General features: G+C 42.6%; 1 protein-coding gene across 1 annotated transcript in view; it reads left to right on the forward strand.

Annotated features, from left to right (window-relative positions):
• Positions 1-978: 978 nt before the first annotated feature.
• Positions 979-19,747, forward strand: part of CRIM1 (cysteine rich transmembrane BMP regulator 1) — a 175,289-nt gene continuing 156,520 nt past the window's right edge. The window contains exons 1-2 of the mRNA XM_036380356.2: positions 979-1,643; positions 15,585-15,758. Coding sequence (XP_036236249.1) covers positions 1,292-1,643; positions 15,585-15,758 — 526 coding nt within the window. The 5' untranslated portion in view covers positions 979-1,291. The remainder of the gene's footprint in view (positions 1,644-15,584; positions 15,759-19,747) is intronic.

Consider the following 19,747-nt stretch of genomic DNA (forward strand, 5'->3'; position numbering starts at 1 on the left):
GCGCCGCCGCACCTCCCGCCGCCGCTCCGGGCCGTCCTTGGCCCGCGCAGCCCCAGCGGACCGGGCGGCGGCAGGGCCGCGGCTGCCCGGCCGGCTCTGGGCGCTGACGGCAGCCGTTCGGTGGGGAAGAGCGGCCGGTAGCCGCGGGCGCCCTTTGCCCGTGTGCCGGCGAAGAGCACCAGGCGGCCCGGGGTCGGCTTTCGGTGCCGAAGTCGGCGGGCGAGCGGCGGCACCGCCGCTTGTTTATGAGCGGGCAGAGGGGCGGCCCGGGATAGTGCTGCGCCGCCGCTGGAGCTGGGACAGCCCCTCCCTCCCCCGCGGAGCGGATCCGCCACGGCTCCCCCGCACCCGCGGGGCACCTGGGCGCGCCCGGAGCCCGGCTGCGGGAACGGAACGGGGCGGGGCGGGGAGCGACCGTCTCTCCCCTCCCGTGGCGCTGGGGCTGAGAGACCGCGGAGCCGCTCCCCGTCCCGGATCCCCGCGCCCCTCGAGGGAGCAGGCAGAGGAAGAGGAGGAGGCTCTCGCCGCCACGGCCGTGGACGGCGAGGCCCCATTTGCGGCTCCCCGCAGCATCGCCCTGCTGGGGCTGCACCCTTTGCGGGGCCCTCTCCCTCCCCGCCCCCGGTGTCCCCCGGGCCGCCGCCAGCCCGTCCCCGCGGTCTGGCGCCGCCGCCCCGCTCCGCTCCGCGCCCAGAGCCCCGGGAGGGGGAGGGGAGGTGCAGGGGGGAGGCGGAGGCGGCGGCCGCTGTGGGGCCCAGGCTGCTCCTCGCCTCCGCTGCGCCTCTTCCAGCCCCAGGATCTGGGGCTGGGGGGGGGCGGGAGGAAAGGGGGCGGGCCAGCCCCGGCGGTGCCCAATGAGAGAGGCGCGGACGGGCACTTGGGGCGGTGCGGCGGTGATGATCGCCCAATGGGGGCAGGGCAGAGGGCGCACTTGGAGCGGGGCGAGAGTGAGGCAGGAGGCGAGTCGGGGCTCGGGACGCGAGGGGGACACAGCCAGTCGCCACCGCCGCCGCGCGCTCAGCCGCTCGCACGCACGGCGCCGCGGAACCGGGAGCCGGCGGGCGAGGGACGACCGGGCTGAGGGACGCCGCTTCCCGGAGGGGGCAGCGGCGGGCGGAGCCGCCACCCGGAGGAGAAGTTTGGCTTGAGCCGCCGCCGCCGAGAGGAAACTTTCCTCGGGGGGCCGGAGGCGGGGGCGGCGGGAAGGAGCCGCGGCACGCTCGGGTCCGCCGCCCGGCGAGGGGGCTTCCGAGAGGCTCCCCCCGGCCCAGGCCGGGCTGCGGCGGCTGGGATGTACCTGGCAGCGGTCTCGGCGGGGAGGAGACGCCCGGGCGGAGACGGCGGCTGGCACCTGGCGGCCGCGGGGTGGCTGTTCCTGCTGGCCCTGCTGCTGGGCGAGTCGGGGACGCGTGCTCTCGTCTGCTTACCTTGCGACGAATCCAAATGCGAAGAACCGAAGAGCTGCCCCGGTAGCATCGTGCTGGGGATCTGCGGTTGCTGTTTCATGTGCGCTCGGCAGCGGAACGAGAGCTGCGGGGGTGTCTATGGGCTGCACGGAGCTTGCGACCGGGGCTTGCGCTGTGTCATCCGACCGCCGCTCAACGGAGACTCCATCACCGAGTACGAAGTGGGCGTCTGCGAAGGTGAGAGGCGGCGGGACACCCTCCATCCCTTCATCCGTCCCCTGGGGTGGGGGCACCCGATGGGCGGCGGGAAAGGAAGGAGGGCGCACCTAAGACGTCTTGGGCGCCGGTGCGCCTTCCTTCCCTTCCAGCCCGCCCGCCTGTCCCATCTGCGAGCGTGTATTCTAGCCTTCTCTGCTTAAAAAAAACCCAGAGACTCCTACTTCGAAGTTTTGCCCTTAATTTTCTTACCCTAAACTTTAGGGTTCTACTGATTCTCCATAGCATAGTGTCACTGGGTTGCTGATAGCTTGTATCAGCTGCTGATGCCCAGCTAAAATTCCATGATAAAGGACTCGGGAAGAGTTTGGCAGATCAAGATCGGCGGAGGTCAGTCGTGCACACATGATGCCTATTCCGGATTCCCTCCTGTATAAAGAAACAAGGAAGACTGATCATCTGTTATAAAGTTTTGTTTCCTGTTCCTGTCACTTAATATCTCTCTGCATGTCCTGGTCGGCATATAATGATAAGGGGTGTCTTTTTTCCTGCTGGAGCATCAGGGGAGGGGTAAATACTCACGGTAGAATTCCTCTCAAAGTCTCTTCAGCTTCCTACCGTCTTGTGAGGTGATGAATTGGTATGAAAAGCAAAAGGAATTCACCCCCCTTCAGTTTTTTATCTATCAGAATTCCTAAGATTTATTTTTTTATGTGTTATAAATTAATGAAAACCCAGAGACAAATTTTTAGTCTCGCTTTCTCTTGTGCCTCCAATTCCCTTTTTCCCCAAGTTGAGGGAAAACATGGCGCTGTAAAGAGATTACAAATAAGCAGTAGTTTGGGATATGTATAAATGTATATGTGATTCGGAGCGGGAGCTTCGACAATTCTGGAAAAGGAGACGGAGGCGGTCTCCTCTCGGCGGGTAGAGGGCAGTAGAAAGTCCAGAGAGCTGGTGAGGCAGCATCTGTCCAAAAAACTTGCATTTAAAATGATGCACTGTTTTAAGAAGGCTAAACCCCGTCATTTTTAGTGGGCAGCTGACCTTTGTCCTGGCGTTCATTATTAGTTTAAAACTCCATTTGCCTCCATAACAAATTGCAAACCACAGCACAGCAAAGCAGTGCGTCCCGCCTGTGCTACAACCAATGCTGTCAGCCTCAGGAGCTGATGATTGAGTAGGATGAGCTCTAGATTAAAAGCTTGATTGTTAAAACATTTTTAAATGGCCCTGAACTATTTTGAAGACCTTGGTTGAGACTATGTTGCTGAATATGTACATTGCTGTAGTGTCTTATTTTTAATATGTATTGGAAAAGTTTTTGTAAATAGAAAAGTACAAGCAAAGGTACTTGGGAAACTTACCTGGTTTTGCAGGAGTTTCTCTTGTCGTGTGTTTTTGAGTAAAAGCTGGGCTAAAATAGCTTCCCCCCCTTCTCGATGGTTAAAGGAACTGAGAGCCTACAGTCATTATAAGCCTTAATGCTCCAATTTCCTTACTGTATCACAGTATGCACATCTCTGGCAGTTTAGGAGTATTTCATTCCTTTGAAGTGATGCAATCTGTACGTTGCTGTAGTTCAGCTCCTAACACGTCCCATCTACTGTTGAAAATAGTATGAAGCATTTGTTGGCAAGATTGTGTTTCAATTAGTGTTGTGGTTAGAAACTAGTTCCAGCTGTCCCTATAGGAATAGTCCTAGGGGAGGGAGATAACAATCTATTAACTATAACTAAGGGAGATAACTTTTCTATTTAATTTTCTTACTCTTACTTATCTATTTAATTTTCATTCTCATAAATGAAAAGGAACCAAGCTGAACTGTCAGCCTAATAAATAATCCTGGAATGCCTGTTAGTGAATTGTCAGGAAACTACCTCATTCTGAGGAACAGAGGTAGTATGTTGTTCTTCATGTTGCATGTTTTGCACATGAGGTGGCAGCAAGGATGAAAGGGTACTGATTGTATTGCCTCTGATTGCTAATATGAGATTGAATAGCTCTGGTTTTTTGATTGTGATGACCTAAACAGTCGTTCAGTTTACAGGCACACATGCAACAGGCTAGGCTGGTGATGCCTGATGTGAGTAGTATTAAACCATGCCTTTATCTGTTAACAGAGTAAAGGATTCACTTTTTTTGTTGTCGTGAACATTGGGAGTGGAAACCCTTTCCTTCCCCAATCCAGGGAGGAGGAAATGGAAGTGTTTTACAGAACTGTGTGAATAGAAATTCATGTTTTTACTCTCCTTCCTGTCCCTAGTCTTTTCTTTCATTGCAATTTTTTACACTGAAATGACCCCTACTGGCTACAGTTATAAGCATGTTTTTTTGTATCATTTTTGAAGCTTCAGCCCTGTCTTGTTTCAGACTATCAGCATATGCTAGGCTGCAGAATACTGAGAGCTGGAATAGCAACAGGTAGAAATACTTGTCTGCTAACTTGTTTCTAGCATTTAAGGCACTTGACATAAATGAGTTCTGTAACACCTGACAGAGAAGTCTCTGTGGCATCTGTTGCTGGTAGCTTCTCTTTCTGAAATTACAAACAGACTATTCTTTGTTAAAGCACTGTTTATAAATGAAATCTGTTGCTGATCCTGAGGGCTTTTTCCCTTTATCATTCCAAAAGCTGAAGGAAGCTCTTGTTCATCTCACCCCCTTAACAATTCACATCTCTAAGCAGTTCTAACACTCCATTTGTGTTGTTATCCTGAAGTGGGTAAATGCCTTTCATGAATGCAGTTGTATTCTTAGTAAGTAATAATTCTGAGGTCCTAGTGCTGGTAGCTGCACCTCCTATATGGCATTCTTGAGAGACTTTGCACACATCCAGCCTCTGTTGACTTTACAGCATCCTTTACAGGGATTTTCTGGATTGGTTCTATGAGGTGTTGAGAGCCTACACCGCCTTCCAAAGACTCTTAAGCTTGAGAAATTTCAAATGTAAAGCAGGAACTGTCCTTACTCTCTACCTTTAAAGGTAGTCATGGGCCCGAAACTGAATTAGACTGAAGTTCTCCCAAAGAGAGACATTGGGCGAGACTAAAATTTTGTCTCTCCCAAAACACCTTAGCTTTGGCTTCTGCAGCTGGGTGGGCTCTGGCTTTCCAGGGGATCAGAAAAAGCCTGAAAAAGCTCTGCCAAAGAAGTTAGGTTACTCTGTGAAGGCATTTCTTGAGATTACTCTCTTTTTGTCTGTTTCCCTGCTTCTCCAGTTTCTGGTGCTGTTAGATGAAGAGGCCTAGATTGCTTTGCTGAACTCATCAAAGTCTTGACAGTAGCAAATAAGATAACCCTGAAAATGATTGGAAATTATTTTTAACTGTGTAACAGAAACATAAGGGTTTTTTTGATACATTTGAAATGCATACTTAACAAAACTGCTAGTCTGAAGATGTTCTTAGTTTCTCTTTAGATTATACTTCCTTATGAAATAGCCCCTAGGTAGACATTGAAAGAAGGTATCACTGTGCCACTAGCAGACCAATAATATCTGTTACATTGTTTGGTTTTGGCTTGTTGCTTTGGTTTTAATGGGGTTTGGGTGTGTTTTTTATTTCAGTTGTTAATTTGGTCTTTTATTTTTGGTGAGGGGTAGTACAGTTATTGCTGTATTCTTTTTGCTTACTGCCTAGCATATAATTTCTGAGCGGAAGTTCCCTTGGTTGCTGTAGCAAATTTTAGGCAAGTATTGGGAAGTATGTGTGTTAATCTCCTAGGATGATGGCAGAAGCTTTCCTTGCTGTGGCTAGTCCTAGTCTCATTTACTGAACTGCATATTTTGGGGAGTTTGGAGCATTACAGTCTGTCTGACTCCTTGCTGGGGCAAGTTGGGAGACCTTGGATGTGTCCATTGTCTTCTCCCCACCCATAAGTCTGCCTAGTTTTCATCCCTGAGAAATATATAAGGACACAGTGTATGGTAATCAAGTGAAGGTTAGTGAAACTGGAACTGATGAGAAGAGTTTAAACCTTGTAAACCTAGCTTTATTTTCAAAATTTGGAAGAGGAAAGCTGAGCTTAGTTGTTTTTTTTTTTTTGTTTTGTTTGGGCATTGGTTTACACGTGTGCTAATGCAGTTCTCCCTGCTTTACTGAAGTAAGAACTGCTTGCCTGCAGACTTGATAGTATTTGTTATCATTAGTAACTTTGGTAGCTAGTACCCTTTGGAGAGCCTTGTTTTCAGTTGTTTTCAGTGCTGTACTCTATAATGGGTCAGTGGACACAAAGCCCTCCCCTTGGTGCTCTGTCCCCAGACAGACTGCTATACTACATGCTTGGCTTCTTGCTTGTGATGCAGCCCAGACCCCTAAAGATCAGGCAGTATTTTGCTTTCTGTACAAGTTACTGAAGTTCAAGTAATCTGGAAGTTGCGTGTGCGTAACCCAGTTGTTTACATCTGCTTGCACTGGAACAGTGCTGCCCAAATATCTTAACATTTTGTTTGGTTGGGTTTTTTCTTTGTTATGTAGTGAATGGCTGGGGAAATGTCCAAGTGGTTCTGATGTCCATGTGTGTGCAGAGAAGTTCTTGTAACATCAAGTGTTAGAACTGATGATCTAGTTGGGGACTTCATCAATATTTAGTGGTGTACCAATGGCTGTTGTGAAAACAGCCAAAGTACTTTGTTCAAAGGCTGTCAGCAATCCAGACTATCAGGGAGACAAACAGACAAATATTTGTGTTGTCAAAAAAGAAAATTATCAGAAAAATTGCTTAAGTTGTGAAACTGGAATGAGAAGTAGTTCTTTAATGAATATTCAGGTTCTCATATGCTAGTCTTGATCGAATTTAACAATCCCCTTCCCCTACTCCTCCTCCTTGCCACTCCCAAAAACACTGACTAGGAGGATGCTGACTTCTTACACACAGACTGGATAATTTATAAGCTATTTCTGCTCTGTATTCCATCAATGCTGAAATCTCAACATCAGTAAGAATATGTAACTCTCAGTGCGGCATGGAATTTGAATTGGATCAGGTGCTTATTTGACTTGGAAATGGTTTCCTCTGTGTTTCTGGGCATTGTGTTTCAATTTTAGAAATGACTTGGTTCCAGTATTTCAGTAAAAATTAAATGCAAACATCTAACAGATATGATGCAGGAATTAGTAAGACTTTGCTGTTGTGGATCAGCACAGAAAGTTTAAAACTAGAAGTCTTGCTGTGGGTAGGCTGGATTACTAAGTTTTTTAACTTTAGTAAGAGGAATGTTCTCTTTTTATTTATTTTTGGTTTTTAAAACTTTGTATAAGCATCCTTTGCTAATATGAATTTTTCTACACAGAAACTGATTATTTTACCAGGTTCCCTAAAACCATGTTGTTTATAAAGATATTTTTTCCTTTTTTTATTTTTTAAACTAAAACTACCTTCGAACTTGCCCCAGGCATCTTTGCTGGTTTAAGCTCCCTCTAGCTAATTCAAAGATTCTTGCATAATTTAACTTCTTGCCTGGTACTTAGTCAACCAAAATGTCATTTCACTGACAGGCATATTATGCAATAATTAACCCATTAATATGGTTCAAAAATGCTGTCCTCTTCCCCTCCTTACTTTGTGCCCCCCTTAAGGATTCTTCATCTCAATAATTTTATAGGACCTTGCAGAGAAAACCAAATGTTTCTGTTTTAATGGATTAAATACTTTGTAGAGCTGACCTATTAAGTATCTCTTGTGACTTATAAACTGCTTTTCATTTGAGAATGCATTTAATCCACAGGAATGTAAACTTGGAAATCACAAACTCAGGGTTTTGCCTGAGACTTTGAGTGACACTGGTTGTGTCTGACTATACTGGAATTTGGAAAATGACTGATACAGAAAGCTTATGTGTGTGGAGAAACTTACCAACATAAACTAAGATGGGAAAATAACTTAGCATAGATTAAATTCCACATAAGTGTACAGAAAATAGTCTAATACTAAAAATAGTCCCTGGGGGAGCACTTGCCTAACCGAACTAGTTTGGCCTTGTTTTGGGGAAATAAGCCCTTCCTAATGTTTTGAGAAGAATGGAAGCAGTTCACACCTTTGCCAGAGGCAATATTCAGTCCCCAACAGCTTTCACTGGGTATACTGGGTACTTAACTTGAGAATCTGCAAATCATGACCCTTGTGGGTCATGATCGTGCAAGTCCTTATTAAGACTGAATAAGAAAACAAACTCGGGATAGAAGGATTGTGGACAGGAGGAAAAACAGTGACTGGCTCATAGGCATGCACCAATTCCTATGTTCTTACTCATTTCCTAAACTTTAAGCCTTATATAGCCACTGTTAGGCTTCAGTTTTTGGTTGGTGTTTGTTTGTTTGAATGGGCTTGGGTTTGATTTTTTTTGTGTTTTTTTTTTTTTTAATTGGTGAAAAATCTAGCAAGTGTAATGTTTCTGAATCCAAAACAGCCCATTCTGTTGGGTCATTTATCCTTGAAATGAATTAAATTTCAAGGATATATATAAATGAAATAAATGTTTTGCTACAGGCTGTGTTGAATTCTCCTCAAGATTTTTTCAGAAAGGCTGGATGTGTGTGTGGAGGTATTTCTTCCCCTCACTGATAGGTTGTTGATAAAAAGCTGGAGTCATGCTGATAATGGTGTTACATGCACTGATGTAACCTGTGCTGCTTTCACAATAGAAATGCCAAACTTGATGTCTATCTCTAAGTTAGGTTTTAGGAAATGAAAAGAAGCCCTGAGCATAATTCTAAATCCAGGATTGAGTTTTCTCTGTAGTCTTCTGTGACTAAGAGATGGGGTGCAATTCCTCTGGAATATATTGTAATGATAGTGTTCAGTGGTGCTGCATTAATGACTGGGGGGGGAAAGTGGCAAAATATTTAGGATATCAGATTTCTTACAATAGTGTGAACTGTTCTTATTATAGGTTGCTTTACTCACGGCCCTGTTCCAGAAGTTGTCTTTGACAAAACTTTCCTACTCCTGTCAGCTTTGCCTCTGCCTAGCAGCTTCAGCAAGCTGCCAGCCAGTTATTTGTTTGCAGTAAAGCTGATGCGTGCTGCTGTACATGCAGGCCTCTGAAGCATGTGGGTGCAGAGTGCAGCTTGGAAAAAAAAAAAAAAGGAATTTTAGACTGCTTTGGAAATGGTTATGAAGCTTTGGCCCTTTTCTGAGGCTTTAGCAATTATTTTTGCAATAAGTTTTCTAGAGCTAGAGGAAAAATCTGCTATGACAGCTGAAACACCGCTGTCCATGCTTGTTCTAATCAGGGGAGTACTGGCAGAGGCTTTTTCTGACCAATTAAATCCTGGGTGCAGTATTTTCAGTTAGCTTTTTACAAACAAGACGTGTTTCTGGTCATCAGTTTAAGATTATTTGCTTGTAAGTCTTATTTTCAGGTGTGTAAATGTAAAACTCATTTATTATTTCAGACCATATTTAGGGAGAAGTCTTTTCAAAGTATATTTTATTTTTGTTATGGGGAACTCTGAGTGAAAATCATAAAAAAATCAAAAGGCAAAACACATTCCTCCCCATTCCTCCTTCCTTCCATTCCCCCTTCCTCATCTTCCCCCCCTCCTCCCCCCCCCAAAAAAGTGGAGGTGGGGTACCTGGAGAAGCAAAATATCCCAGACAGTGTAGGGAAAACTTCAAAACTTGCAGTAGTTGTCCATGTCACATGCTTCACTTAACATTTCCACTTATCTCCTTGCCTTCCTCAAGACTTCCGTAGAGTTTCTGATAATTCACTGGAAAGTGGGTCTGTTGAAATACTTTCTGCATTCCTTAGTATGAAATAACTGTCTTCAGACACAAGAAGAGCTGCTGCAATGGAAATCTTTCTCACTACACTGGGGATTTGATCACCTTGAGGTACATGCTGAGATAAAGCAGGGAGTCTCAGGTTGGAGACAAGCATTACATGCATGTGTTCCTGAGCTATCTAAATGTTATGGTACAGTTCTGCTTTCTAGCTTTGACTAGAAATTTTCTCAGGAAACTGCAAAACCCTTTTGTATTGCTGTACATTCCACATGAAGATTTGATCTTGGAAAATGAACCATTCCAAGATGTGAGAAAAAATGCTTTCTCACAAAACTCCCAGCTGTGTGTCTTGCCATAAAAGATTCTGCCGGCTCTAGTCCTTGATTCATGACTTCAGTGGAGGAATAAGTTGCAAGAGGGGAAAGGATTGAAGCCAGTGTTATGAGCTCAAACTCACTTTAAGGCTAGTCTTTCCTTCTGCTGCTTTTCAAGGTCTGGGGCTGGGTTTCAAGCATTCTTTAGTGGTAATTAGTCATTTCTATTGTTCAGCTCCTCCAAAACATGAATTTCCTTTCCATCATTCTTTTTTCCTGTTCAAAGAGAAGCGGGAGTCTACTGGCAAGAAGCATTTCCTTTTTTTATTTTAGCAAGTTAGAATCTTTTCAGAGTCTCATACCATCTTAATGAATACCACTGATTTGAAAATGCTGTTGTGTATAGCAGTGTGCTGGAGTGGTGGTGCTCAGACCTTGGGTCTAGTTTCATGGAGGAGTTTCTGAAAGATTCGCCCCTCTGCCTCCCAGTTCCCAGAGGGCAGTACCAGTCTTAAGAAGGATTGCTTCTCTCTTGTCTTCAAATGCAGATTTAAAAGGATGCTAGAGTCTGTAAGATGTGACTTGGACAGTTTCACTTCAGGTCATCAATGTATTTTATGGTGTCTTTGCTCTTTTCAGCATCCTAAGAGCTCCCTGGGATGCTTAAAAAAGGCAGAAGTAGCAGAGTAACATGCTGCAGTTAAATGTAAATTATGGGACTTGACTCAATCCACTCCAGTTAAATTACAGTTCAAAGGGTATGGTGGTAAACATATGATTATTATGGGCCAAATGCCTGTGCATTTGTTTTCAACAGTGGTACTTCAGTGTGCTTTTTGCTGTTTCGAGATGATGCGTTATCTAAACTGTGAAGGTGAACAGTATAGCATTCTCCAAACAATAGCTGATATTCATCAAATGTCCAGAAAGAAAGAGAGGAGTTGAGGCACAAAACAGAAGTTTCTGTGGCAGGCAGAAGGAATTGAGAATTTGAAGGAATGGAAAGTAAAACTTTAAGCAGTGGAGAAGCAGGCTCTGAAAAGGTCTTTCCTTGTACTTTTAGTTTGCACCTGTTTTGAGCTGATCCTTTGCCAATGGGTAGTTATAAATAACAAATGTAACCATAATGAGGTAGTGTGTGCCTTGAAAGTAAGGCTTAAAGTTAGTTTCTCAGCAGCATGCTTTTCTAAAAACACAAGCAGCTCTTCAGGCAAACAAGATGATTGCTTCAGTTGTGACCTATGCCTTGCATGGTGCTGTATTGTGAGTGCTGGTATGTAGGATATAGTATGGAAGAAGTGATGGAATGCTGCTTACCAGAGACATATTTCTCAGACTGTTTCCCAGACTAGACCTGTTTAAGGATCTCTTGTTCAATTTCTTAATGCCTTAATCCTCTTCCCTACTTTAGGTGCGTGCTATGACAGGACTTGGGAATTCAGCAACCCAGAGCAGTATGTGCATTTTTAGCAAGCTGAAACATTTGCTTTGCAGAAAGCAAGTGATTATATTAATGATAGAAGAGAAAAGGAAAAAAAATTGGGATTAATGTGAAGTCTCCCTTCCTGTGGCTTCCTTTTGGTATGAAAGCACAGTTGGAAGAATTAAAAAGGTACTATGTCCAAGACTTAACTTTGATCTGAGTAAATGCAGAGCTACTTTATTATCTGAAACTTTATTATCTGGAACTTGCCTGAATGAGTTGGAAGGAGTGGGGAATTGCATGTAGATAGAAATTATTTGAAAGAGAAATGACTTTGAAGCTGTAGTTATGAGCCTGCTGGGAGCATTTGAACTCTTTGAGGCTTGTGTGCAAAATGTACTTGAATGACTGTATAACAAGACTCCAGTGACAGCTCAGGATGGCTAAAAAGTGCAGCCCTTTGATTTTTTGCCCTTACCTGATCATGCCAGCACAATGAGGTGGTGAAAATCTCAGCTAAACAAAGATCAGTTTGGATGAAAACTAGTAGTTTACTTGGGCTTTTTTTTTCAGCTGCATTGCTTCTAAAAACTCTGGAGTGTTAAATACACACTTGATTTTTGTGTTTTTAGGTGTCCTAGAAGTAGCTGGGGGTAGGATGTGCGTAGCAAGGTTTGAGGCATAGATTCTTATATTTGGGGTTTTTGGCCCTGCTTGCAGAGAAATAATGCTTTCACAAATTAGTACATTTCAGTTTTTGTTCACATCATCCAGATTTGAGAGGTAGGCATTAAAAACCAGTCTTCTGGAAAGGAAGCCATAGAGGTCAAGCAGAGCATGCAGGAAAAGGTATACAGCCTGGAATAGTTTGTGAACTGTCCCAGGTCCCAAATCACTGGCAGGTACTAGTTGTATTTTTAGAGTAGTCCCCAGGACATGATGATCTTTTTGAATAATAGAGGCTAGGTTCTATGTTTTGCACATAGATATCATTCCCTTATCAGTTAAAATATTGCTGACCTCTAAAGGTGTGAGCATGCTGTACTGGACCACTGTTTATCTGCATCAAGGGGAGCCCTAGATGTCTTTGCATCAAGTATCCGAAGGCTGGAATTGAAGTGATAGGCTGGGTTCATCCCTTTAGCTCATGTGAATACTTTCATGTGGTTGTACCTTCCATTCCAAAGAATTTTGTTCTGCCTATATTCATGTGACTTCTGAGAGTTTATTCTAAGTGGTAAACAATTATTCATCTAACAGGACTTTGAAATTCTGTTCATAAAAGGACTAAATCAGCTAGGAAAAGGAGTCAGTCTTTAGTCTGCATGAAAAATTATGATAGACTTGGCGCTGATTTACTGAACTAAAATAAGCTCTTGCTACATGTTTGCTACTTCATTGATGGAAGTCTTGTTTCTAAATAAAGTTGTGTGAAAAGCAGGCTGGTAGAAGATGTACAGGCTAAGACTGAATTTGCATTCTTCCTGTCTGAATGTTACTTTTTTCTATTGTCACCCAGTAATGAAAAATAAATACCTTGTTTGAAGATTCAACATGTTAGAAGTATAGCCTGAACAAGTATTACTGAGGGATTTCTCTTCTCATTAAGACTTTAATGTCTACTGAGCTAATTTTTGAGGTGTGTGGCAGTGAAGACTTCAGATGCACCTACTACTGGGCCATGTGCATCTGTGTACCTCCTTTTCTGAAAACTTGTGAGGGCTGGCAGATGTGGTACCAGCTACTGACCTGTGCTGGAAATCCATGTGTGTAGTGCCACAGTGTGCAGTGCACGTGCATTGAGGCGTTTTGCCACTGGCAGGGGACGAGTCTGCTCTCTGTGCCAGCTGCGTCCCACCTTACATGGGGTGGGCAACTCTCATGTGACAGGATCCTGCTGATCTGTCTGCCTGGAGAAGATCTGTGCTGCAATACTACAAGGCAAAGCAGCAGAAATGCTCTAAAGTGGTTTTCTAGAAGAGCAGCAGAGCATTGCCACCTTTGTGCCCTTCCAGTCTGCACTGCACTGGCCTGCGAGCGCGGGGCTGAGAGCCCACACGCTGCCTCTGGGCTCCTCTCCTGCACCCAGGAGTACAGAAGGAATGCTCTTGTCAGAAACAGGGAGCAACACAAACCCTTTAAAGCTGTTGGGCTGGTGTGGATGAAGCAGTGGTCCTTGCTGTTACAGAGTTTCAAACAGCAAGTCTTGGACCATAGGTGTAGCTTTTGTTCTTGTCCTTACATGGATTAATGCTGTGACTTCTAAAATACAAATTGTCCTGGCTGTATTCCGGCTTCTCAAAAACAGGATGTATTATTGTTCTCCAAATTCTCAGGGTTTTTTGTTGGTTTTTTGGGTTTTTTTTGCCTTCTGTGTGCATGGCCTCATCACAATGAGCGTGTCCCAAGCATTACAGGAGAGGCATCTTCCTTTGAAAAAATTTTAATAGTTTCTCTTCAGGAACTTCTGTGCTTCCTTTGACTTTCATTGATACAGCTGCTGTATTGGATGATAGGTTAACCTAAGAAAAAAATTACTTCCTGGGGTTACTGACTACTCTTCCCTTGCTATTTTTATGGAGAAGAGCCATGAGGTTCCCATGGAAATTCCCATCTTCACATCTAAAATGGACTTTGTTGTTTATCAGTGTTTTTTGTCAGCAGGGTACTTTGCCAGCTCATAATAGAAGGCAAGGATTTTGTTGTACAGGGAGAAATATATCGGTGAGAACCTGCTGTGGCACTTCCTGTAGATCACGTACAGTACTGAACTAGTAAACAGCTCTTTCTAAATACTTTTTTTTTTTCCCCCCAAAACAGGAAAAACTTCAGGTTAGCGGATATTCTGCATATTTCTGTGAGTGGAAAGAATTTACTTGGCAACCTCAGCATTTGTGTGCATATACTGTTATTTGCTGTTAGTTTTTAGGCTTCTGTTGAGCATCAGACTACTGAATGATGGTTTTGTATTGGCTGTGGCCTCATACTGGAGAACAGCCTCTGATAACCCCAACAACAAGAGGAAACCCACCATGCATAACTGGAAGATATTTCAACTTTTTTGAAGTGCTTTTTGGCAGGATCTATATTGGAAGCTTACATGTTGATAGTAAATAAAATTGGAGTGAACTATTTAGAATGCACAATGTGAGTGCTGCTGTTAAATGTAAGGATATGAAGATTAAAAATATCTATTTTTTCCTTTTGTCATTAGTAGAAATCAGTGGACTCTGTGCAACTATTTTGTAGCACTTAATTTCCAGGCTTGTCTGTCTATAAAACATCTGGCATTCTGTAGCAAAGAATACCTAATGTCTAGTTTAGTTTCTTCAGTCTTGCTTAAACAAGTATGTGATAGGACAAGGGGGAATGGTTTAAAACTGAAAGAGAATAGGCTTAGATTTGATTTTAGGAAGAAATTCTGTACTGTGAGGGTGGTGAGGCACTGGAACAGGTTGCCCAGAGGCATTGTGGATGTCCTGGAAGTGTTCAAGGCCAGACTGAATGGAGCTTTGAGCACTGAAGTCTAGTGGAAGGTGTTCCTATCCATGCAGGGTGGTTGGAACTGGATGGTTTTGAAGGTCTCTTCAAATCCAGGATGTTCTATTTTTCTATCTTGACTAATCTTCTGACTTGTTGGGATGTTGCTATATGTGTATTTGACCTAAGAAAACTGAGATATTGTAGGACTGGTAATCTTTTGGAATTCTGGATTGACTGGATTTGTATTTCTTTCTGGAGGAAAAAAAAAAATCTTGTTGCATGTGGCCTCCTGAAAGGAAGATGGGCAGTTACAACTGGAACACCAGTTACACACATTTGACAGGACTGATTCAAAAGGAACAGAATTATTTAAGCAGAGAGACTCATCCTGGTCCCTCTATCCATAGACCCTTGACAGCAAAGAGTGCAATGTGCTTGATCAATTCTCCAGGAATATGTATGATAATTGAGGACTGCTGGAAAACTCATTTTTGGTCATATAATGGAATCAGAGGTCTGGCATCTTGCAGCTTTTCTGTAATAAAAAGTTATCTCCGTGGACTAAATTCTGTGTGATGCATTTTTTAATCATCTTTTAAAATGCTCGCTTTCTGACTCAATTTTGGCGTCTGTAACAGCTGCAGATTCTGTACAATGCTCTCACTTCCATTATAAATATAACTTCAGCTATCTGCAAAAGTTATTTCTGTTAGAATAGCACTCATTTGTACTACAGCTATGCATTTTCCTGAGATGACAGTTTTTCATACAGATGGAAGTAAACAATGCCAGTTGCTTTAGCAACATGGGCAGTAGAACAGCTGTGAGAAATGGTATTTGGGGTATTTGGCAAATCCCACTGTTTGGATTAGTCTGTTATTTTTTTAATCTGTTATCTTCTGTTTAGCACTGTGTTGAACTTGAAGTGAATCCCACCCAGCTCCAAAGCAGCTGAAAATTACCTACTGCAGTTGAAATCCAATAGTGAGTGAGTTTGTTTGTTTCTTTTAGATGAAAACTGGGATGATGATCAGCTTCTTGGATTTGAACCATGCAACGAAAACCTTATAACAGGTTGTAACATTATCAACGGGAAGTGCGAATGTGACACCATTCGGACCTGTAATAATCCGTTTGAGTTTCCAAGCCGGGATACTTGTCTGTCGGCCTTGAAAAGGATTGAAGGTAAGCCCCTGTTTTCAGTATTTCAGAGTTAGTAATTTTTTCTGTGCAGTGGGTGAAAAACTAGAGTGTAATGTATGCTTAAGGATGACTTGTGTAGTTTCAGATCCCTCTGGTCTTCTACATGTCAAAAAACAGGTCTGTGTTTTAGAGGAAGATAGTACTTCATAAGCTTATTATTCTAAATGCTTAAGTTTAAGATGGGAAAAAACATGCTTTGTGTGCTATGATGTTTGCAAATTTTGAGGCTAAACAGTTCTGTTTGTAGTTTGTGGTAGCTACATTTGCTTATCTTCAGCTGCAAAGCCGTGTGGAATACCCTTTAGATGTGTTGATGTGACTGAGTCATCAATAAACACATTAAACACAAACATGGATTGTAAGAGCAAAGGCATTGTAAAGGAGTAGTTACTGATTATACTTATATCTTTTATTATATGAATGTGTGAATTGCTATTTTCTTTAAGTTTACATAATGTTACATTACCTTACTGGTCGTATTTTACAGTTCCTATGTCTCTCTGATTAGATTTGTATTAGGCCCCATATGTTTATGCTTATGCATACATCCATATTTGTTTTGCTTTTTTTTCTTTTTGTTGTTTATGGTCAAACTGGAAATGAGTTGGCTCAAATATATCCAGCTGGAATTAAATTTACATGGTGGATTTCTGGATTGTTCTGAACAGCAATTAGAGGAGTGATCTTAAACCATTTTTTATGTTGCTGTAATTACTGTTTATTCTCCAAAGTGTTCAAGAACATGCAGAATTTCATTAGTGGTGTGGACCTGCTTAATTAGACTACTTTGGAAAAAGTTAATGTGTTTATAAGGCTACTGACCATATTTTAAGTTAGGGGGCTCTTATACTTAAGGAAGTGTGATGTGATCTGTTGTACTTCTTTTGTGTTAAGAAAATTGGTTTTGTGATACAGACTTTATCTAAAGAGATGTTGTGAGAAACTGGAGAAATATACTCAGGGTTGTTGGTTGTGGTGTTGCTTACTAAAGGCATACAAGTGCTTAGTCTGGGATTTTTGTGGGTTTTTTTCCCTTATGTAACTCTAGGAAGAGCAGAGGCAGAACCTTTGGTCTGTTGGTGTGATAGTGGGCAATAGCATTTATGGATTCTTCAGTCTTACCCTTCTCTTTTCACTTATGAATGTGTAACTAAGTCTGTAGTATTTCAGCAGGACTCTACTGGCATGGCAGCTCATCGTGTACTTGCTGTGAAAATCTGTTGCAGGTTGTCTTTTTGTACTTTGCAGCCTTGGAAGAAATGGAGGAATTTTTCCAATTTTTTCCAGTTTTTTTCCAATTCCTTGTGGAATGGCACAGCTGAAGCAGGTTGATTCTGAGTCACTTGCTTTCAGCAATCTTTTTTTCAGCTAAATTTTCATTAAAGAAAACCAGCATTTCATAATTATACATGAGGTAACAATATTCTACATGTAAATTGACTGGTATAAGAGCTGTGGTGCAGTTATTTTTTTCAGAGGTGTAATTTTCTTCTTTTTCCCCTCTGTTTTATTTCTTTGTGGAGTGTGGAAGGTGTTCTTCCAAAGCCTCAGACTGTGGGGCACCAGTAGAAGTGTTTAGGGCCTGTTGACTTTTTAATTTTTCACAATTGGAAAGGATGGCTGATGCAAGTGTTGAAGCAACAGCGGTACCTTTAAATAACAGAAGTCTGGCAGTTACAACTTGAGTGTTAAAACAGTCCAGCTTTTACTCCTAAGAATGTGAATTTGCATTTGCATCCTCAGACTATCAAACTGTACCACTGAGGGATGTTGGAAGGTAAATTCCTTTGTATTTCCTAATAGACAGGCAGAAGTCATAATGTAATTTTGATTTCTCCATTTTACAGATATTGTCTGTGAAATTTGCCTACTGGATTTTGCCCTGTAAATGTTTATTCCCTCTTTCTCTGACTAGAATTGGTAATTGAATGCTAACTGCTAATGGAGGTTGTTTCTTTAAATGCATTAGTTCTTGTTTTGGTAATTAAAACCAAAGTAATGCTTCATCCTGTACCTAAGCTAACGGAAAAGAAGAATAACTTTTTTCCACTGGTGCTTGCCACGTCCCTGTTTGCTAAGCAAGCCAAGTCTCTTAGGTAAAATGGAATAGACACTTTGGTGTGTCTGAGCCAGTATTTGCTGCTTGACTATTTCAGGTTTTCAGATTTTAATAGTCTGAAAATAGAATTCAGCCACTTGGAAAGTCCACCTGAAACATGGCTTAGGTAGCACACAAACCAGAGGGGTCTATGACCATGTTAAAATAGAGAAATCTTTCAGTTTATATAAGGCATGCTAAATCTTAAAGTGTAGTGTCATGTAAAAAGGGATGATCCATAAGATCTGTTAAATATGTCAAATTAAGATTTTCCTGAAATCCAAAGTACTGATGTATACTTCACTCTTTTGGCTTGTCTGTTAAAGATAATAGCAGGAAGATTTGAAACTAGTAATTTAAACCTTTAAATACTCTAATAGAATCTGTTGCCATGGAAAGTGGGACCAAGGGAGGGTAGTCTAACTTCTATCTCCTCACCACACTTTACATGGATAATTAAATACACAGTGTGATTAAAAAGACAAGTTGAATACCTGAATGATGGATATACCATAATAAGAGTTTCTGAGGAAAACTGCCCAGCTTGCTGAAAGCCTGCAGATAAGGAATCTGTTGCATAGATACAACCTGACAAGTAACAAACAGTGAGCTTAAATCTGGAATCCCGTTTCCATGTTGGAATGTGGTAAGGGATTGAGGCTTTTGCATGTACTTCATTTTCTTGCGCCTTTTTCTGCTAGTCCCTTCCCTTTCAAGAGCCTTTTCAGTCATCTTCCTTCTTTATCTAGTTTGTCTTATACTTAAGCTTTTCAGCTTGTGTGTGGTCTTCCCCTCCGGGCTTGATGTCAATTCTAGCTTTCTAACTCTGCTAACCCAAAGTTTTCTCGTGTTAGCTTCATGTAGGATCTTTCTTTTCCTATTGGCTTGGGTTCTGGCTGCCTCCCTGGGCTCCTCATATTTCATTCCAGCTTTACCTCTCTCTATCCCTTTCTTTTCCTACCTATTTAATTCTGTTTGTATCCCAGTTCACTTAAAACAACTTTTATTCCTCCTTCCCAAAATCAGGTCACCAGGGCTCTAATGTCACGTTGTTCAGATGTCATTGACAGGCCCTGAAGCCATGTTCTTTATTTTGTCTCCCTGAGAGTTGCTCTACCCTGTACTGGGAAAGCCTCTAATGAGAAGAAATTAATCACTACTCAATTGTTCTTCCCAATGACTATTGGGAAGAAAGTATGGCAAGGCTAAAGGGCAATTGCAAGTAATGCAAGTACTCAAGGCAGTTGTCTCCATCTCTTACCCTTGTTTTCCTGGAAAACAGTAGGATTAGATACATTTGAAAGGATTGGTTTGGTCACAGAACTTGGTAGCCAAATTCTGTCTAATTTTCATGTAGAAATGCTAGAAATGTTTAAAGAGCTCTTACTTTCATAGATTATATAGCATAAAGCACATTTATGCTTAGAGGCCTCTCAACTCCATTAGCAGGCTTGAAGTGCCTGTTTCTCCACATGGACCATCAGTGACTTTGCGTAGAGAAGGTTTGTACAGAGGTCATGAACCATCCTACTATGAGGAAATGCACACATTTGGGCCTAGAAAGAAACTGTCTGGAAAAGCTATTGCATACCTGGTAATAATAATAGATTCCTGTGTCGGGGTGTTTGGGTTTGGTTTCATTTTTGTTATTGTTGTTTAAAATGCTTTTGGTTATTGTCCTGATGAGTGCCTGTTCTGATATGGTTCAGGAAATCCTGTGTTCTTGAGCTTGGAAAGCTTGTTTCTATTCAGGAGCCTGCTAATGATGACAGCTTAGTTGAACTTGGACTGCTGGAGTGGACTGTGAAAAATACGGCCAGGGTGGAAAGTAGCAAGATGCCTTCTGTCTGATGAGTCACAGTTAATGGACAGG

This window comes from Molothrus ater, chromosome 3 (assembly GCF_012460135.2).
Source record: "Molothrus ater isolate BHLD 08-10-18 breed brown headed cowbird chromosome 3, BPBGC_Mater_1.1, whole genome shotgun sequence".
NCBI lineage: Eukaryota > Metazoa > Chordata > Aves > Passeriformes > Icteridae > Molothrus > Molothrus ater.